Source organism: Stigmatopora nigra, chromosome 13 (assembly GCF_051989575.1).
Source record: "Stigmatopora nigra isolate UIUO_SnigA chromosome 13, RoL_Snig_1.1, whole genome shotgun sequence".
In the NCBI taxonomy this organism is placed as follows: domain Eukaryota; kingdom Metazoa; phylum Chordata; class Actinopteri; order Syngnathiformes; family Syngnathidae; genus Stigmatopora; species Stigmatopora nigra.
The window spans coordinates 3,533,039-3,553,479 of record NC_135520.1 but is presented as its reverse complement, the minus strand read 5'-3'; the positions used below and the strand labels follow the sequence as shown (position 1 = coordinate 3,553,479).

General features: G+C 39.3%; 3 protein-coding genes across 6 annotated transcripts; all 3 read right to left on the bottom strand.

Annotated features, from left to right (window-relative positions):
- Positions 1–333: 333 nt before the first annotated feature.
- Positions 334–1,813, bottom strand: siva1 (SIVA1, apoptosis-inducing factor). Its single transcript, XM_077731462.1, has 4 exons — positions 1,578–1,813; positions 1,181–1,351; positions 707–854; positions 334–550 (listed from the first exon to the last, which is right to left on the bottom strand). Exons 1-4 carry the CDS (start codon positions 1,696–1,698, stop codon positions 502–504), a joined length of 489 nt encoding a protein of 162 aa, XP_077587588.1. The 5' UTR covers positions 1,699–1,813; the 3' UTR covers positions 334–501.
- A 367-nt stretch (positions 1,814–2,180) lies between these two features.
- Positions 2,181–6,206, bottom strand: adss1 (adenylosuccinate synthase 1). Its single transcript, XM_077731555.1, has 13 exons — positions 5,954–6,206; positions 4,838–4,940; positions 4,688–4,750; positions 4,560–4,610; positions 4,425–4,491; positions 4,249–4,356; positions 4,095–4,176; positions 3,825–3,951; positions 3,607–3,761; positions 2,735–2,859; positions 2,538–2,635; positions 2,320–2,469; positions 2,181–2,233 (listed from the first exon to the last, which is right to left on the bottom strand). Exons 1-13 carry the CDS (start codon positions 6,140–6,142, stop codon positions 2,181–2,183), a joined length of 1,371 nt encoding a protein of 456 aa, XP_077587681.1. The 5' UTR covers positions 6,143–6,206.
- A 66-nt stretch (positions 6,207–6,272) lies between these two features.
- Positions 6,273–18,838, bottom strand: LOC144206318 (inverted formin-2-like). Of its 4 annotated transcripts, XM_077731239.1 has the most exons (23): positions 18,644–18,838; positions 15,397–15,808; positions 14,539–14,654; positions 14,278–14,437; positions 13,818–13,851; positions 13,561–13,702; positions 13,272–13,404; positions 12,549–13,178; positions 11,968–12,113; positions 11,827–11,888; positions 11,648–11,750; positions 11,489–11,574; positions 11,015–11,115; positions 10,864–10,934; positions 10,681–10,788; positions 10,539–10,609; positions 10,342–10,462; positions 9,539–9,703; positions 9,283–9,385; positions 8,955–9,107; positions 7,648–8,319; positions 7,207–7,260; positions 6,273–6,655 (listed from the first exon to the last, which is right to left on the bottom strand). In XM_077731239.1, the coding sequence occupies exons 2-22, from the start codon at positions 15,791–15,793 to the stop codon at positions 7,208–7,210; spliced, it is 3,627 nt and encodes a 1,208-aa protein (XP_077587365.1). In that variant the 5' UTR covers positions 15,794–15,808; positions 18,644–18,838; the 3' UTR covers positions 6,273–6,655; position 7,207. The 4 variants fall into 4 exon arrangements, with proteins under 4 accessions (XP_077587365.1, XP_077587364.1, XP_077587366.1 ...); XM_077731238.1 differs by lacking the exon at positions 7,207–7,260; XM_077731240.1 differs by lacking the exons at positions 6,273–6,655; positions 7,207–7,260 and having other exon boundaries at positions 7,897–8,319; positions 9,011–9,107.
- Between the last annotated feature and the right edge of the window lie 1,603 nt (positions 18,839–20,441).

The following is a 20,441-nucleotide window of genomic DNA, read 5'->3' as shown; positions in this document are numbered from 1 at the left end:
TGTGACGAAACTGGGACTGCTTGTTTTATTTCAACATTTGATAACATGCTTGATACAAGGTCAGAATGAACTGAGTGGAGTGGAATTCCTTTATCACCAGAAGAAAAACTGCAAAAAGAAAGACTATAGAACTCATTCAAGTTAGTTCTTAAGACTGTACTGCCACCTGCTGACAACCTAAAAATATTTGATCTCTTGGTAAACCTACATTTTTTATTGGCACATGAAATAAAGACACCAATTAAATTAAACCTTTTGATATATTAAAGTAGGCAAGGTTTGGTTGCCGACTAATATTTTTAATCTAAAAAAATGTATACTGCGGAGTCAGAATAGTATAAAATCTTCAAGTTTATTTCCATATAGCTCTATAAAGGACATACATATTTAGATAAGAAAAATGGAACATTGGGGATTTAAAAAAATGCAGTCTGAGTAATCCTATAAGTAAGAATATCACATTTTCAAGCATAAACTCATCATCTGTAAGCTGGAATTTGATTATGTGGAACAACTGCAGCAGAGAACTTCATCGTAACGTCCACTGTAACTGTAGGTGGAAAAATATATGGTAAGTTCAAATATTTACAGATAATTGTGTATATAATAGAAAGGCTATGTTCAAGTGAACTGTCCACAGTAATAACAATATATTTCTAATGGACATCCACTGTCATGAAATAACAACAGTGAACATGAAACTCACTCAATGAGGGTGCAGACGGAACAGCAGAGGCTCGAACAGTTGGAGCACTGTCGGCTGCAGGGCGAACAGACGAGTCGCTCGCACTGCGAACAAGATGTGCGGCGAGCTGCGCTCTTCTGACAGACGCAGCAGCTAGTTGGAGATGGTCCTGGTAACAAAAGTCCATGGTTATATTCACACTGTAAACTGACTGCCTACAGGGCATTTTTGCAAAAATTAAAGACAGTCTCATAACATGCCTAAATAACAAAAATGCAGCATACACTAGAGGAAAAAACCCTGTTACAACATAAATATCAACCAATATCTAACTTTTTTTTAGGCACTATGCTTCAATTTGGGACCCTTTTGTTAGTAATAGACTCATCTCAGCTGGCCTGCCTTTATTATACCAGTTGGATATTACATTTAATAGATTATTTTAACCTATTCCATGTTAAAACACATTCCAATAAAGAAAGGACACACATGTACCTTGTGTTTTTGTTGATTTAGTGAGTCTACCGTCAGATCCTATCAAAGTCTGTCCTCTTAAGAGTGTGTGGCTGCTTTCTGCAGTCTCAGGGTCATTTGTCTTCTCCTCACCAGACCAGATTTTGTCCACCATTGCCTTTGCGCCATTGAAAAGCAAGTTCTTGGTCTTTTCTGCAAAATAGAGGCAGGAATTAGTAAAAAAAAAACAACAACAACACTAGCCAACCTGAGGTTAAGAACATGACCTCATTGGCCCACTTTACTATTGCTCGGGGTCAAACACTGACTGCTATAATTAAAATATGATAAAAAATATAGTATCTCATAACTACTCAAGTGACATTGCCCATATTAGCTGTTGTTAATGTGATGCAGAAAAAGAGGCTAGTTAGCTTACCGTATATTTGGTTCCTGTATTTGTTTCCAAACACACTGGAGTTGGACAGTTCATGCTGCCCAACGTGTATTTTGTACTGTGACGAAAAGGTTTCAGTGAAAGGGTATGCACGCTTCGGCATGTTAGAAGGAGTAAGATTAAAAACAAATACAGCCACAGCCTCGATGTTGTTCCACGGGTCACAAGTTGCGGGAAAAAATTTCTGCGCTCGAAGGCAACCAATTGGATGCAGGATTTATTGACACGTGAAATATTCAAACACCAATGAGAAAACGTCTTTTGCAGTCATGTGAAGCTCGACTTGCTGGCGTATGTTGCGTTCAATGTTTGTTGTAATTTCAGGCTTTAAATGAGGAAACAATGTCAATCAACCTAAATGAGAAAAAATAATTATTCTATCAACTCTGACCAATAGGTAATCAAAAAAGCTGTTGTTTTTAAAAACAGATGTCAATCATGTCTATTATTTCTGTGGGGAGGAGGAAAAAAGAAGCCAAACAAATTACACATCTATTCTTTATTGATAATTAAATGATGAGGAGACTTTAGGGATATAAACTGCTGCAAGATCCGCAGAACTGTGTGAGAAGAGCAGATTTCACTCTAAAACATCTGGATCATGCACTCCCTGGACTTTCCAACACCGACCCACTTAACTGTTGGGAGTGCAAAAAAAGAGTCATGAGTAAACCCAACGCCATCACTAAACCAAAATATATATTAAATTGGAGTTGAAACCTACTCGGAACGCCAATGTGGTTCTCGATGAAGCGAATATAGTTTTGCGCTTTAACTGGAAGGTCACCCCATTTACGGGTTGCAGAAGTGTCAGTCTTCCACCCAGGGAAGGTCTCATACTCAACCTCTACATTCTGCAAAACATCCATGTTTGCTAGAAAGAGAAAAAAACAGTATAAAGAAAACATAAACAATCACATCACCTTTCATCTCTGAAATTACCTGGAAAATGTGGGATCCTTTTCCCATTAAGTTTGTAAGCAATGCCTACTTTAATTTCCTCCAGTACATCTAGAATATCAAGTTTTGTCAGAGCGATGCTGCAGAAAGGACAATGTAGCAGAAGAGAAATGTATATTAAGCATTTTAAAATACCCATATAGTATGGTCACTTTTGTATGACTGATTTGAAAACTCACGCAGTGAAGCCATTGATCATATGGGCATATCTGACGATGACAAGATCCAACCAGCCGCAACGTCGTTTCCTCCCTGTGGTCACTCCCACCTCATGACCCCTTGTCTGCAGCAGTTCTCCCACTGCCTACAAAAAAAAAAAACCCAAACAACTTATTGTTTTGCAATATGAGCATGCATAAAGTAACATGACACATTGTGAATATCCTATGACACATCATCTAGGAAAATGAGTGAAACATGATAAATTCCCTACAAAACTTTGTCAAATGTTTAAGGAAGTTGAAAGATTTCATGTGACACTTTAGTTAATGTCATGTGAAAAGCAGGTTTCCCCAAATTGTTCTTCTTTTTAAGAACCAAATTTCAAGGATTGTCCTCTAAATTGCAGAACTGTGAGGCAAATTTGCTAACCACTATTCACCATGCCAGCTTTCTTATAGGTATTGTGGTATTTTCTGGACTATAAGTCACTCATTTTTCATAATTTGGCTGGGCTTGCAACTATAATACATAATTGTGACCTTATACATGTATGTTCATTTTCCACTCTGATTTTTTCCCTCGCTAAGTAGTAATATGAGTGTACTGTTTACAGTAAATGTATTCTGAACGTGACCTTTGGCCTTAAATTTATCTCCGTGACCCATTTGGGTTTTAGTCATGAAATAAACGCCTCACGTCCCCCTCGGAGCAGCTGTCAAAGCCTAAGGTACTTGATGAGACAAAAAATCTATACACAACAGGACAAAAATGAGATGCAGGAGATAAATGTTGTCAGTGTGGATCGATTGTATAAATATTTCCCTGAAATGCATTTTGGGAAATTGGAATGCTTGCTATAGGTCAGGCTAAATGTCAGCTGACACCTTACATTGAGTTGCTCAGTGGGGAAGGCTCCAATTCCCACACGAGTGGTGTAGGCCTTTGCTACACCAAACACTTCACCAATATTCAGTGGAGGGATGCCGAGTCCAGTACAAGCCCCACCCACGGTGCAGTTTGATGATGTCACAAAGGGATATGTACCTGAAAAGAGATTTAATTGTCATCGTTCCCTATAAGCACATTTGCCTTCAATACTTGGCCTACCAAAATCGATATCGAGAAGAGCAGCATTGGCCCCTTCAACAAGAATTTTCTTTGACGATCCGTGAAGGGCTTCATACATGTAATAGACTCCATCTCTGACCATGGGCCGCAATCTTTCGCCATACTCCTGCAGACAGCATTCATGTAGAAACAACCTAACTAAATATACATTTAATCGCCCTGTCAAATTGGATTGGACGTCTAGCCATTTTCCCAACGTATGAACATAAATGGAAGACCTCTTGGATTGGTTTCATTCTGCGTGTCTACCTTTAGCTTTTTCAGCTGGTCTTCAACATCGACTGTCAAGGTGGGATACATGGATTGATACTGGCGTACAAGGTTCTTGAATCTAAAGGGGATTCATACAAATTATAAGTAACTTGATGTGCATAAGAGAACAGAGTGGACGGTATCATCATACTTGCTAGAGAACTCCTTAAAGTCACCAAGAAGGTCACAAACGCGGAGACCCGTGCGAGATGCTTTACTGGAGTATGCTGGTCCAATTCCCTTCTTGGTGGTTCCAATACTAATATAAAAAAAAAACAGACAATTGCAACACAGAAATCGAAGAAAATATCAGACGCTGAACCTTACTTTTTTCCCTCTTGTGCTTGTCTTTCATTTTCTTGCAATCCGTCGACAACCTGGTGGAAATCAAACACTAAGAAGGAAAGACAGATTTACAAAAAAGTACATGAAAAATATAAATACACAGAAGGCCATACGCACCAAGGTGAGCCCGATCTGAGACAATAAGTCTCTTCTCCCAGCCTTTCAACCCTGATGACAGCGAACCATGTATCTTTATTTCATTATCTTTAGTCATTTAAAGTCGGCAGAAATGTTTTAAATTATACCTTTCTTCTCATTTTTGTCCCCTTCCTCAAACAGACCAGGTAAATGTATGACCACACCATTCCCTGCAGGATATATGGAGATAATGTTAAAAATATGATATGATAGGGAGGCAGGGATACTTTCATTTGATTGGTTGTTTTTTTTATTACCGATGAGAGAGATGCTCTTGGAATTAATGATTCCACTGGGGAGGAGGTGGAAGTCATACTCTTTGCCATCCACGACCACTGTGTGCCCTGCATTGTTGCCTCCCTGGAAATTAAAAACAATTGTAACTCAGTGTAACAAAATTAAGACTCGAATCCCTGGATTGTTTCCCCCCCACAGAGGGCAACCATCCTATTTTAACACCCCTAGCTCAGAAGCTAGTCTGGGCCATGTCTACTCCCCCTCTGCATCGGACTTGGCCTTCTCACATATCAAGTCACATTGAGAATGTGACCTCCTCACGAATGGACATGGCGGGTGAAAGGGAGGGCTTGCTACTTGTGCTGTCACTGGAGAAAGTACAACGTCCAGCAACAGTTGACAGCTTGTCCAAAACTGGACTGGTCTCTGATTTTGGACCTTATATGCGAGTCAGAGCAGTATATTTTATCAGAATACCATATTCATATGCTGGTCAAAAAGCAAGATGGTATTCGTACGTTTACTCAATTTCAGAATTGAAATATGAATTGTGGAGGTCAAAACTTGAATCAGTACATGACTATAGTTGAATTAAAATTGCTAAAACTGTTGGAAAAAACAAAGAAAATGCATTGCACCTTTTGGTATGATAGCTAAAATTTAAAAACATTGACACAATAAAACCCTAACAAGTAATAATCCTAACATAAGCATATAACTTTGCTTACTTTGTTTTGCACATTGTTTTGGGCTACTCATTTGCATATTGTATTCAATTTAAAAATGTAAAATAAAAAAGCCCTACCCATTTTACAAACTATTTATGGAGTTGTTTTTATGAATTATTTTATTCCCTCAAATGTGTTTTCAGATTAATATATCTTCAGGGTTGTTTTTTATTATTATTTCTTTAAATCTCCCTTTTTCAGATTCATTTATTTTCAAGATTGTTATTTTTAACCACAAAAGTAAATGAAATTGCTAAACAGTCAGAGCTTTTATTTTAAAAATGAACTCAATAGACTCCCATAGTTTCTCAACACGTCTGACACGCAGAACAAAATAAACAAACAAAAAACAGCTGACATTGGCTTTAAAAGGCGAAATCGGAGCGATTCTGCGGTCGAGGACCGTACCTGACATCTGCAGACAAGGTCCGCTTCAGTGGCAAGCAAATCGACCACTTTCCCTTTGCCTTCGTCCCCCCACTGTGCCCCCAGCACGACCGTCACTCGGTTCCCGGTGTCGTTGCGCTGCCGCTTGGGTCCCGGGGTGGGCGGCTGCTGGGCGCTTTTGGGCTCTTTAGCCGACCAACTGAGCGACATGACGGGCGTAGACTTCGGAGTGGCAGTCTCAATAGGAGAACGCAACTACTGGTCACAAGGGGGCATTGCCATATCTGTATGGCCGATGATGTCAGAGTACACTACCATCATCTAAAAGTCCACGCACAAGTCCTGCCAATTTATTTTTATTAAAATAGCATATACATTAAAAGTCACTAAATATTCATACATGGTTACAAGGTTGAAAATGTTTCTTAACTTACATCAGCATCTCATTTGGTTTAAAGCAACTTTTACAACTATACAAAATACATACAAAGCAGATTCTCTTTTTTTTGGATATTTCAACATTTTACATAAAGTGACACGTTTACATCCCCCAAAAATGATGTCAAAGTTTCACCCAAAGGTGTATTTTAAGGTTTTTTTTTGGGTCCAGAAATTCTTCATCCACCGTCTCACAAAATGAATATTTTACTGACATTTTGCCAGTTCACAACGGTTGTGACTTCAACTTTCTTTTTCCTCTGGATCTCCTTTTTTTGCAATTTCCTAAAAAATGAAAAATGAATATAGAGTAAATATACCATCCAATACTTACAATTTTATTAATGATTACTCAATGAGCAAGTGCTCAGAAAATAAAGCATTAGCTGACAATTTCATTTCTTTTAATTAGCGTTAATTCACATATAATTAAGTGTTATTGCTTACAGAAAGCATGACTACCATTAGTATAGAAATTATCATAAATATTAGGAATGAACAAGAAAATATGGAAGACAAGAAACTTCATTCAAACAAAGACTTCACATTGTCAAGGCTGAAATGAGAAAAATAAGTCAGCAATTGTTGTTTTTTGTTAATCCATCATTTGTTAATTTAAACTAAATAATTCAACCCAAGGATAAGTTCGGTTTGTTTGCTTTTTTTTGGACGGTACCAGTAAAAGAGATGTTAAAAGCTGGACAGCACAGACAAATGGATTCAGATCCCAGTAAGACCAACACATGGTGTTATTTGCCACAAATCTGGACAGTGACTTTGTGAGTTTATAAAAAGGATGATGTTCTTGCAGTTTGCCATCCCACCACTTGACCTACCTCACTGCAACACACAGCCCTTTTTAGGTTTAATGTGTCCTTTCCCACTGTTACCTTGTGATTTAAAAAGTCAGAATGGAGAACAGAAAATTCAAACCACCATTGTCAACACAAGCAATACATTCTCATCATTCAAATTTGCACCATTAACAAAAGGCAATATCCAAAACACAAGTTCAGGGGTGTCAAATGTCCGCCATAACAACAGAATTTTGCGAGTTATGTGATTGACTGCACACATTACCCCACTTTGCTCAATTTCTTATCTGCATTTATATTCATTTTTTCGCCCCTTGATGTCAAAACAGTGCAGTAACAAAAATAAACCATTAAGGCCCACAAGAGCTCTAGCTGACACAAATTTCCCCCGCCAACCAAATGTTTGACACCCCTGTTTTAAAACATTCCCAAACTTATAGCAGAATTGAAAAGATGGTTTACCTGAATTTTTCTTTTTGCTGCGTTTAAACAAACTTGGCTGTTTCTTAGATTCGGAGTTTAGCGAGGACGTAACGTCTTCGCTCGCCGAGGGGACGTCGTCAGCCTCCACTCCATCGTTGGCCTCAATTTTAATCTTGTTGCTTTCCAATTCCAGTCCTGCATTTTTCACTTCGTCTTTCAAACAACTCTTCTTGGTAATAGCTTGACTATTCTCATCTATCTTTGGATTCATTTCAATAGAAGTCTTTTCTCCCACACCGTCTGCCAGCTCCTCGGGTACCTGGCCGGTAGATCCATCTAAAAGGTCAGAGTCCGACAGAGAGGTCGGGCTTAGTACGCTAGTTTCAGTTGAATCGTCGGTGAGGAGAGATGGCCAAGTTTCCGCTTGAAAATTAATCTGGAGTACTGCAAGCGCCGATAGTTGTTCTTCTTGGAGGGTCTTCAGCTTTTCTAGGGGCGCCGGTGAAGTCGAGGCTGATTGCTCTGGACTTTTCTGGGATGAATCTGCTGCATTTTGTTCCTGAGGAGTCAAAGGAGTGCCATTTGACGACACGCTGAAGCCGTTCACTTCGCCTGAGTTGGCTGGGTGATCCTTTATTGGTAGTTTGTTGGGAGCGGAAACGGTGGAGGCCACTTCTACGGCTTTTTCGTCGACAGGCTTCGCATTTGATCCTGAATGGAAGATGTCAACAGTGTTATTGCAACAGGTTGCAAATTAGGGTGGCATTTAGAACTAGAATGGGGGTCAGTGTGTACTTCTGCCAAGGTTGCAAGGTTACGCAAACATTACAGCGGGAATAAAAATAGGGTTTTTAAGCCTTTTTGCAGAAATGGAATCGACCAGTGGTGTCCAAGCCAACTCCATTTTGGCTCAACTTTGTAATTAAATGGCACACTTATTTAATGGTAGAGCTATTTTGGAACATTGTAACGAATTTAACATACAAATTCACTTATTTTGCCATTCATTTTGCACTAATATTTGAAAATTTAACCACTTATAGTATTTGGACTTGAGATGAAATATTCAAAATATTTACACTAACCAAAGAAATGAAATCAATAGTTCTCACTTCAATATTGTAGTTAAGAACACATAATTCTTGCTTTCTGCACTTGGTAGAGGCAATGAATGAGAATGCTTAACAAAAACATGGACATAATTTAAAAGCCGATGCAAGCGCAAGGAGAGAAGGCCACCACAAAAACAACAACAAAAAAGCAACAAGGCTGTAGCACGCAGTTATGCGACTCAGGGGCGGTGCTAGAACTGCAAACGGGGGGCAGCTACGCTTTCTTGTCCTTACCAGGCGGGCAGGTATCCCTACTCATTTCATTATGAGGGAGGCTTTCCGAATCGCACCTTGGCCTGGTCTTTCTTAAGCTGAAACCCTTTCGGATGTCTGCGAGCAGGTGGTCGATTATGCAGCCGTCATCCTGTGGCACAAAGCCTTTCCTGACTGGTGAGAAGGGACAGAAAAACAATAAAATATTCAGTTTAATGTGGATATATTCCATGCAAAACTATATTTTCCAATCAGAAAACTGTTTTCAGTCAGTGACCACCAATATCTTATTTTTTTCAAACTTCTGTGAAAAGGATTTTTTTTGGGTGTTGCAATCACAACAACTCACTTATTTTGCCATTTTCTCCCTTCTGTCTCTTGGATTCTTCTTCTGCCAACTGCTTCTTTCTCTTCTCCGCTTTGGCTGCCTGCTCTTTCCTGGTCTTATTGTCCTGTATTTGCAAAAGAAAAGAAAAGGGATGTCATGCTGCCAAGTACAAATTGTACACACAGTAGCAATTTCAACTTAGACAGCGAGACATTGAAACAGTTATTTCCCCCCCCCCATTCTTTGCGCTATAAACGACACCAGTATCAAGCCCGACCTTCAGCGCCTTGATGAAAAGTTCCCGGAAAATCTTGATTGTTCCAAAGAGCTCTTCCAGCGACAGCTGATTGGCATCTTCACACAAATAGACTGCAAGTTCACTCCTCTTCTTGTCAATGTCCACAAATCTTTCACTCAAAGCTCGACAAACCTCCAGATTTTCCTAAAGTACAGAATACAAGTCTTTGTGAGAATACTGAGACTTTAGCGCCAAAATAATTCTCTTGTGACAGTTTAGGGTGCGCGATAGTACCGTGAACAAAACTTTCATGTCGTTCCGAGGCCAGAAAGTTATGTGCTTATTCAAATACTGCCGTTTCCCAGCAAATACATCAGAAATGAAGATTAATCATAACACAATGTTGCATGAGAGTACTTTTGAATGATGATATATTTTGACTGTACTTATATAAATGTGTCTGTATATATACATACAAATATATACACATACATATACACACACATACATAAATATATACCCATATATACATATACAGGGTGTCTCAAAAAATGTACTCACTTTTAGAATAAAATGTACTCACTTTTAGAATAGAATGTACTCACTTTTAGAATAGAATGTACTCACTTTTAGAATAGAATGTACTCACTTTTAGAATAGAATGTACTCACTTTTAGAATGACCAGAAACCTTTATTTATGAACATAGAATGAAGTGAAGTGAGTACATTTTATCCTAAAAGTGAGTACATTTTTTGAGACACCCTGTATACACACATATACATAAATATATACCCATATATACACACACACATACACAGATACATGTTTAGTAAACCTTACCTTAAGAACTGTTGAGTATTGCTCCTTCACTTCATCGGCAGAATTGGACACTTTCTTGGACGCCTCATTGAGTCGTTTAAGTAAGGTGTTGGCTTCGGATTGGAGAGAATCCAGATTCACTCTGTGGTATGACAAATGTTTGGTATTATTATACATCTATTGATTTATTTGTCAAAATATGGCAGAATAAGAGGTACCCTGCAGCTTTTTGACAGACTTCAATTTCCTCCGGTAACGCCAATAGCTGTGGATGGTTTACTTCTGCTTCCTTTTAATACAAGTATGATGAGTCACCAAAGGAATTTTTGTCCAAAAGTCCAAAAGTTGGTGTTGGCATACCTCTAAGATGTGATGAAGCAGAGTGATCCGACTCTTGTTGGCTTTGGTCTCTGTGAGCTTGAGAAGCGAGCTGATCTTGAAACCTTCGGCATTTCCCGTGTGGCTTCCCTAGAAGAAGAGCGAGCGATTTGAAAGCCATTTTCAAAACTGGGGGCGAGTAAGAAATAGATTTGGTGATCTTACATAGTTGAGGAAATTGCCCACGTCAAGGATGAGCCTGCAAAAAGTAGGAATGAGCGTACTTGTCCTGAGCGCTGGGAGCACAGGTTGAGAATTACATTCACGCTTCCACAGCAGAATAGCAATAACAAAAAGGTTATTTAAGTTAACTTACAGTGACAGGCCTCCTCCAGCAACTTGACTTTAGGTACGAGCATCTCCAGGACGGACGCAGTTTCCTCACACAGCAACATACACTCGATCCTCAGCTGATAACTAAAAAACAGTGGAACAGCTATTTTGGAGAGTGTGATTAAATAAAAGATTCTAAACATTATTTTTCATTTCTACAGGGCGCAGGGAGCCTGGAGCTAACTTTCTGTTTTGGGATCAAATTAAAATGAAGAGTATAGATGTATATTACATTTCCTGATTTTCCCCCTTTTAAATCAATAATTGTCATTTTTTAATCCATTTCTTCTGTGTTTTAGTTCAAAAATAATGTTGCAAAATCTAAATATATATATCAAAAAATCTAAAATAAACATTGTTTTAGATCTATAAAAAACTGAATATTCAGGGCTTTTAATCCAGTTCTTTTAATCCATTCATAAGAAAAAATATATATAAATATTATATATTTTTTTACCAATGGACAGTGAGGAGTGATGTGAAGAAACGATCCACATTTGCCAGCTTTTCTTTTTCTCCTTGGAAAGACTTCAAGTTTTCAATCTAGACGGCAGAGGGAACATGTCGACTTTCATCTTTTGAGTGGGCCCTTGACTGACAGCTTAAAATGACCAACCTCATGTTTCTCTGGCAGGAGTTTCAGGAGCTGTTTTAGCACCTCAACGTCAAACCTGCTTCGGTCACCTTTTTGAATCATCGTCACAAAATCCTCGTTTGAACTGGATGGGGAACATTTGGAGTATTACGTAATACGTTATTTGGCAATTATTTTCACATAAATGTGCAACATCTCACCATTTGAACTGCTTGAGGAATATGTTCAGGTTCAAATTTTTCTTGGCATCAATGAAAGTGATCTAGAAGTAAAGAAGTTATACTTGATTTTCAAGATGTGGTGTTTTTTATGGTAGTGCGTTGAGTGTCGAGTGTGGGTACCTCTTTAGGTTCTTTCTTGACAGGAGCAGCTGCCCCCTTTTCTTTCTGCTCGGTCACCGGGAGACAGAAGAGCTGCTCAATGCTGCTGTAGTCTGGCTCGTGAGGGGAAGACTCTTTCTGAACCGAAGCCCACATCGAGTCGCCGTCTGTGTGGAAGTGTAAAGAAGAATTTGTCCTTAGATGGACGCCAATTGGTGTCAAGTGAAAATGTTTCAATTTTAAATAAAATTAAATGAGTTTCATGTTCTTTTTTTATCCAAATACATTTTCAGGGAAATCTAAAAGTAACAAAAACAAATTAAACTGAGAATCCTTGCATTTTTTCCATCCCTTTTACTGTTTAATGTAATTTAATAGATAAAACAATAATCTAATCTAAGAAAATGAAGAAATACTGAAGGCTATCTGCTTTATTCAAATAAAAACAGAATAAAATTATATTTGCTATTAAGAGGCTAAAAAAATTGTATTGTAGAGCTATTTTTTGACAAAAAATGAGTTTGACACCCCGGATTTAAATTTAAACAAAGTGTTCAAGATTTAAAATAAAGCTAATTGTCATTGATGCTTATTTTACTCACCATGAACAGATCGTAGTTTCTGCCAGTTGAGTTTTTTCATCCGTAGAGTGGGATATCTTCCCAATTTGGCTGGTGTGATACATCCCAGAGCATAGCTGCTCTGAGCTACTATCATACCCGAGGGGGGAGTCGGCGGGGGTGGTGGGGACAAGCCGGGTAAGGGAGGAGGTGGTGGTGGTCCAATCCCCATACCTGGCAGAGGGGGAGGAGGGGGTGGTGGGGCCATGCCAGGAATTCCAGGTAAGGGTGGCGGTGGCGGTGGGGGTGGATTCATCATCCCGGGTAAAGGAGGAGGTGGTGGAGGTCCACCAAATCCACCAGGGAGTGGAGGAGGAGGTGGTGGTGGTGGTGGTGGTGGTGAGCACTGAGGAGAGACTTGGGACCCCATCATATTTGGAGGAAGGGGTGGTGCTGGTGGGGGTGGTGGCGGAGGAGGAGGAGGAGGTGCTGAAGTAAAGAGGGGCTTCTGAGGTGATGTGGTGCATTTCTCCAGCTGGTTTTGGTCTGGCTGAGCCGTCTGCGAAGCCTTGTCCACCCTTGCACACTGGCCGTCCACATGATCACCCACGGAGCGCTTGCTCTTGGAGAACACCAGACGCTCCATGATCTTCTCAAATGATCCTATCTGAGCTGGAATACAATAGGTAAGAAAAATCTCGCTGGGAATGGAAATTGGGAAACTTGTAAAGGCAAAATGAGGTAAGAATGAAGGGATTGGCTTACAGTCCTGGGCCAACAAGATGGCTCTGTTGGTTACGGCCTCCAGAGCGAGCCACATATCCGAGCAGCTTGGCCCAAGAAGAAGCAAAGTCTGGAGGATGGACAACAGTTGGACAGAAGCCGGGGAGTTGCTCACCTAAAGACAAAAAATGTGTCATCCTTCATTTTGGAGTTCATTCTTATTCTTTAAAAAATATAACAGCCAGGCGGTCATGCTGGGATAGGCTCCAGCACCCCCTGTGACCCTAGTGAGGATAAAGTGGCCCAGAAAATGAGATGACAAAACTCTTACCTTGTTGAAAAGAGTTGTAAAGACCTCCTGGTGATTGCTCATATCGATACCGCCATATACTCGCAAAAGCTCCTCCTCGTCTTCAGCCATTGCTTCTTCAAAAGATTCACATTGAATAATCAGGTCTTCATCCTCTTGTTCTCTGCATGCCACACATAAAAATAGATCACTACAAGGTGGGGGTGTCTCTTTACATCATTTAAAATGCCATTTTATCGGGACAAAAGGGTAAAAGATGTCGCCAGGTGGTTGCTCACCTTAATTTTGGTAGAATGTCAAGAACCTGAAGCCCTGCAGAAAAACAAGTTACACATAAGTGCTACATCTCTAAATCTTTTTGTTTACAAATCATGCCTTCACATGGGAAATAGCAAATTTATGATAGTAGAAGAAAAAAAGCAGGAAGTCACAGGTGAGTAATTATAAAAGAGGTGTGGCCTATCAGATTGGCGATTGGACCACATAGGTGTCCTGTTGGGGAAAAAATGAGCTGGGTTACCAAGGGTACAGGATTTTTGGTTTTAAGACATTTTAATATTCCTTTTTTTACTCATTGATGGCAACCCAAGGTGCCATTTTGGCTGTCAAAAAAGAACAGATAGGAAAAGGGCATGTGTATTCATGAATGAGCTATTAATTGTGACCTTCAGGCAGAATACGTCATATATGTGTAGCCGCTTTTGGCGTGCTGATTGTTTTGCGGCTGCCTGTACCTACCGATAAACTCCTTCCTGGTTTTATCTCTCTGCCTCAGGTCATCAGAGCCAAAGATGAGGGCGTTGATGACGCTGAGGAGCGTGACCATGTAAGGAACGTTGTCTGTAGCCTGCAGCTCGTTCATGATCACACTGAACCGATAGTGATGTGTCTTCACGCCCTGATGATCAAATCACAGTGGAATTGCTTAACCTGATTGCCCAAAAAACTCACCTCTCGAGGGTAGTATATAATTTTAAATTATAATATAATCCTACTTACCTTGTAGTGGTCCAGAGCATCCAAAGCAAGATGATGACCATCTGTTGAGAACATGCTAAGGGCTGCAAGTAGATCAAATACCTGCATCTTCACCATAATGTTCGAAGTATCCAGAGCTGTAAAGCATGGTGAATACATCCATTAAAAAACGTGGTATAGGAAACTCTGCAAAACAGCTTCGTTTTTGTGTTAAGACCCTCCATGTTGGTTTTTTCCACTCTATGACTGACTGGCGACCAGTCTGGGTTAGGGTCCAGAAACCATTGCGACCATTTCAAGGCAGTATGGAAGATGAATGAATGAATGAATGAACTGTCGACATGACTCATCTGCTTTTAGGCAGAGTGAACTTTGTCCTCTGAGGATGTGGCAGCAGATAAACACAGTTTTGTTAGTACTTGTGCAAATTCCAATAGACATGGGGGAACTACAAGTAGTGTTTTGTAATTTAATCATGTGGAATGATGGGAATAATTAGTCATAAAAGTTTTGAAATAATGGAATGACCTCTTTGATGGTGTTGCAATACTTTTGAAACTACTTTCTGTTCTTTAACAAGTAACAACAAAACTAAGGTGTTTTATTTTTGGCGGATATTCAGAGATATCAATATTTGATTTATAAAGATTGCATCAGAGATTTCAGTTTGAAAATATCTGATGTAAAGTTGCTTAAATTTTAAAGGTTGTCTTGTTATCATTCTGTCTCAATAAAAAGGACTATTTAAACACCATTTTTAAATTGAACCAAAAAACTTAAAGGCCTATTTGTAGTTCAAACACTTACTTCATACTTAAAAATACCTTTCAAAAAACATTTCATTTTTTTAACGATTCCAATGAAAGTGAGTGAATGAACCTTGGGAAAGCTTGCGGATGTATCCCTCATTCTCAATGATGAAGTGAATCCCAGTGGAAGAATTCATAACAGCACGGACGCAGTTCACACAGGTGAGCTGCAGGAGGGCGTCCGCGATGCGAGAGCAACCTCGGCCCGAAAGACGGTCCAAGGCCTCCAAGAGGAGATCCAGCCCGCTCAGTTCCAGGAACTGGACCATCCATGTCTGGTCGCTTCCGTCCAGGCGCCTCTTCAGACCAGAATAGTTCACCACAGTGGGGACCTGAAGCAGTCTGATACACAGCTCCGGATCAGCATTCTCTAAATTGGCTTCCTGTTGGGTGTCAGAGTCCTGTGAGGAGCCCAAGCGACCTCGGACCGCTGCCCATTTCTTCTTCACCTCTGACATCCCTGACATGGTTCCTAGAAGCACCTGTGAAAGAAAAGATCATCAACTATCATGGCTTAAAAAATGTGCAACTTCCTAACAATCAATGTCTTGTGATGTCAAAAGTAATTCAATAAATTAGTCAACACAATGTCACCATTGCTAAGCAGAACAAAAGACAGCAGGCCTATTAAAAAGAAAGAAAAAATAGAAAGAATAGGAAACGGTAGCACAGCACTTTGTGGGGGTGTAAACAACAATGTCAGCAGTCCAGTCATGACTGGAAGCTTCACTCAAAAATTCCAACTTAATCCTGCATTAAAATATGACATGCTGAAATGCAAAATGCCATTCAGTCGCAATCATAAAAACACATCAATACACCGAATATGATTCAAGAGAGACTAATTGAAAGTAATTAATACAGTAGTTCTACAGTGTTTAGCAAGCATATCTTATGAATACACACATGCTGTTTTTTTGTGGTCCAGCCATAGATGGCACAATCCCCCTTTCACCAAACTGATCCCCAGGAGTGCTTTGAAAACATTCCTGCACAACCAGGAAACCCACCAAGTCCTAAAAAGGGGATAGTGGTCCACAAAAAACATAACTAAAAATAATTTCTAGGAATAACAGTTAGATATTGGCTAAATTGACAGAATAAAAACATTTTATGCTGCACTAGTGGAATGATTAGCATTTACAAAAAACGACTTGCACTGACACACAGTTTTGAAGTAGACTGGAAGCAATGTATGCTTGCTTTTTTTCATATTTACATATTTTACTTGCATAATTTAGAGGTGGAAATCTCTGAGGGCATTGGACAAGGATTATGTCACCATGTAGCAATACAACAATTATTAAGTTAGTCAGGAAAATGTTGGACGGGGAGTGGTTAGCGCGTTGGCCTCACAGTCCTGAGGTCGAGAGTTCAATCCCAGATGACGATAAGCAGTTCAGAAAATGAATGATTTAATATCATACTGCTACAGTAGATGTATTTTTTAAATAAACTCAGTGTTCTGTTTTCACAAGATGCATTAGAGACAAATTCCATCCTTCCAAATCAAGGTAAAGTGATTGTTGGCTTGTCTCATGACTACAGCTCAGGCTGCAGAATCTTGTCGCGTTACCGTGGCAGCCAACAGACAAACAATGGTGATTTACAACAGACCTTCACAATGCCGTACGCAAGTGCCGTTAAATTCTCCCTTTCTCCCACTTTGCAACAACTGCGCTGTCATCCACGACATTATTCGGGTTGCATTTGAATAGTAGCAGGCCACATTAGCTAATTTACAGCAAAAAGCAAGGTACATATCCTTAACTTGTCAGCCAATCATAGCGCCAAAAATGTGTTTTATTTACACAAGCAGTGATGCCACGGTAATTAAACTAAATTCAAGTAAAGGCTAGTAACTTGGCCGATTTCCCGTACAATCGTACATGATATCAAAGAGAAACAACATCGTTGGTGGGTGTGTTTGAGTGTCATGAGTGTTAAGCACATTTTTCTGAAGGAAGGAAAAGAACTATCCCGGGACAGGAATAGTCTGAGGAAACTAGATAAACACGCCAGTGTGTGCTAGCACGTTATACTTTTGAAATGTCTGAAAACTGACGATTTTATCCGAAGTCAAGACAATTCTTTTGGTGGAATGAATTTGGGGAAAAAAATGATCTTTTTGTCATTCTAAGATATTCTTTTGTCTCCATCCAGCAGCTCCCACATGTACTTCTAATAGCAGCTGATTCACAGGACAAACCCACACGTATCCTCTGCTCAATCCTCCTACACAACACCCCGACCGACTCCTCTGTACACAACATTAACACTTAAGTATACACACCCACCAGTTTACTTTGATATGAAACATATGCAAAGCCCAAGACTGTGAATAATGTATACATTGAATATATTAATGCGATTAATGCATTCAATCTTAAAATACTTAGGTGGAGAGACCAGTTTAATGCTCACGTAAATATGCAAATTGTTACTACTTAGTTAATAGCACTGAAATTAATATATATTACAAAAATAAAGGATATTTTGAATTAAATGGGAGTCTTTCATAAGACTGTCAATGTTATTATGTAGATCTTGAATGGGTGGTAATCTAATCTAATCTAATTTTATTAGTAGTAGATGAGTTATATTACTGTCTGTTTGTTTATCTTCTATTTACACAAGAAGGATATTTTAGAATTTTAAATCACTAGTCATCATTTTGGCTTTTTTGAAGGCAACACATTGAGACTGAAGTGAAAAACTTTGGAAATTAGTTTAAAAATTTGACCTACATAGTTTATTTCATGTAAATGACTAAACCAAGAGGAGAGGATTAGACTAGTACTTTTACATAAATATTTAAGTTTAATGCCTTACAGCAGGATTAAGGACATCTGGAACTCATTAAAAATGATACCTAGAATCTTTTCTACCATCTTTTCTATTTTGGGAGCAACGTGGATGAACAAAATGTGCACTAAAATAAAATATTTAACAAATATGTAAAGATAAATAAATAAATACACCCAAACAAACGTGATCCAATAAAAACCCTACAAGTGTATTTTGGCCACAGTACACATTCCCCTTCTATACGATGTTTATTTTCTTTCTCAAAGACTTTAAAGAGGAAAAAGGCTCATCCCGTATAAGAATTGATCCTTCTAACATCACTGAATTGACATAAAACAAGACAGATCGATGAAAAATGATCACTTTGGGGTGCGTCGATGGTCCAGACGACTGTCCCATACAGGAAGAATCGTCCAAAATGTTCCAAAAAATGATCCCTCGTCACACATCCCACCACACTGATCCATTATTAAAAAACCCTCCTAATGATGCGGATGATGTCTTCTTACCTGATGATGCTCTAATTATTTACTTGAAAGAATCCAATCCAGTCCGTGTGTGTGTGGTTTTCCGATGGGAGAAGCACCCGATGAGCCATCAAGAAAGCCAAAGCACAGATCGCTTCAAATGAATGCATTAAGGCATCGGCAAATCGAGCCAAGTGAGTGTGTGTGGGTGTGTGGGTGTGTGCGGGTGTGTGTGTTTGTGTGGCTTTTAATCGTCACGGGAAGGAGCTCTTGCTCACTCACTTGTTTAAAAGAGTGGCATCAAAGTAGCGTTAAACACGAGGGTCCTACATCCGCTCTTGCCTTTCGGAATAAATGAAAGTGACTCAGATGGACTCATTTCCAGCTATGAAGCGACAAGGCATGAAAATACTCAGTCGTTGCCTTGAGCATCACGTTAAAATTAATGGAAGAGTTGAACAGGGTCGCCACAAGAGGGCGTGTGGGCGTGTCCATCACTATAGTGAATTTGTTGGGTACCCTACTTGACAGCATCACTTTAGATTAGGGGTGTTTAACTCAAGTTTGGATCAAAGGATACATTTGGATCTCATGTGGGATGGATCAGTTGTTTTATGCATTTAAAACAACAACAACAATAACAACAATGACTCACGATTCATTGGAAGTTACCAATTTAATCATTGTGATGACAAATTTGAGTCGCATCCCCGCATTTCTACATGAAACTAACTTTCCAGAACATAAAGAAAATGTCAAATAAGTCCCAAATTAGGTGCAGTTGTTTCACAGGTCGTAATTTGGACACCCCTGGTTTCCACTATCCTGCAAATCTGTGTTTTTCTCATTTTTTTGTGTTACTTGTAAAAAAACTGCAGGAATGAAGTTTGATTTTCTATGCCATTTGACTGTTGCATTCTTATTTTGAAGGTATTGGAGTGGTTTCCTGCCCTAACCCACCCAGATGGGACCAGTCTATTTTACTGCGGTTTTTGAAGCTGCATGCAACCAACCTGACACACACACAGAAGTCTCTAGTGTCTGTCCCATCCCAGCAGCGAGAGCCAAACTCGGATAGACTATTTGACTGTTTAATCAATCAATCTATCAACCAGTCAGTCAGTCAATCAATGTATGAATCAATCCATCAATTAGTCAGTCAGTCCAAGTCAAACCGTCAATAGTGGAATCAATATATAGAAGATATTTCAAATTAAACTCTAACAAGGAAAGTCACTGTCCTATTGTGTGTAGCTGAGGCCTGATGTGTTATCACAATGTGTATTTGCTCATCTAGAGGAACAAGGACACCATTATTTGAATCTGATGATCGACCATAAGCGTATACAAATGAACAATTGCAGTCATTCTGGTTATAACATTGTTTTATAACCCATCTGCAAACACAACTGTTATGTATATTAGGGAATGTCTTAACAGTGTCTTCCAGTGAATTTGCACTGTGGTGAAAATTAGATTGACGAAAATGCCAGAAGAATTTGCACTGTGGGTGTTGGTTGTCTCAGTGATAATAGGCCGTGTGGGAGATTTTCCTTTGGTGGTTGATTGCGTGACCTTTTATTGCTAAGTAGCTTTCTAAAGAGAAGTGGTCCTCTTACTTGAGGTCATGCTTGTTTGCTGATTCATATCAGGATGCATCCAGCTTGTGCAGGAAATGTTGCAATAATGGATTACATTGGCTAGAAGGAGAGTATTTGGAAACAATTTATCATTGCCCTTATTTTATATCCTTTTTTTTTATATCCCAGTCTAAATCAGCAATGGCATTCCCCATAGTCAACCGGCATTCAATAACACCACTGCACTGATCATTGGAACT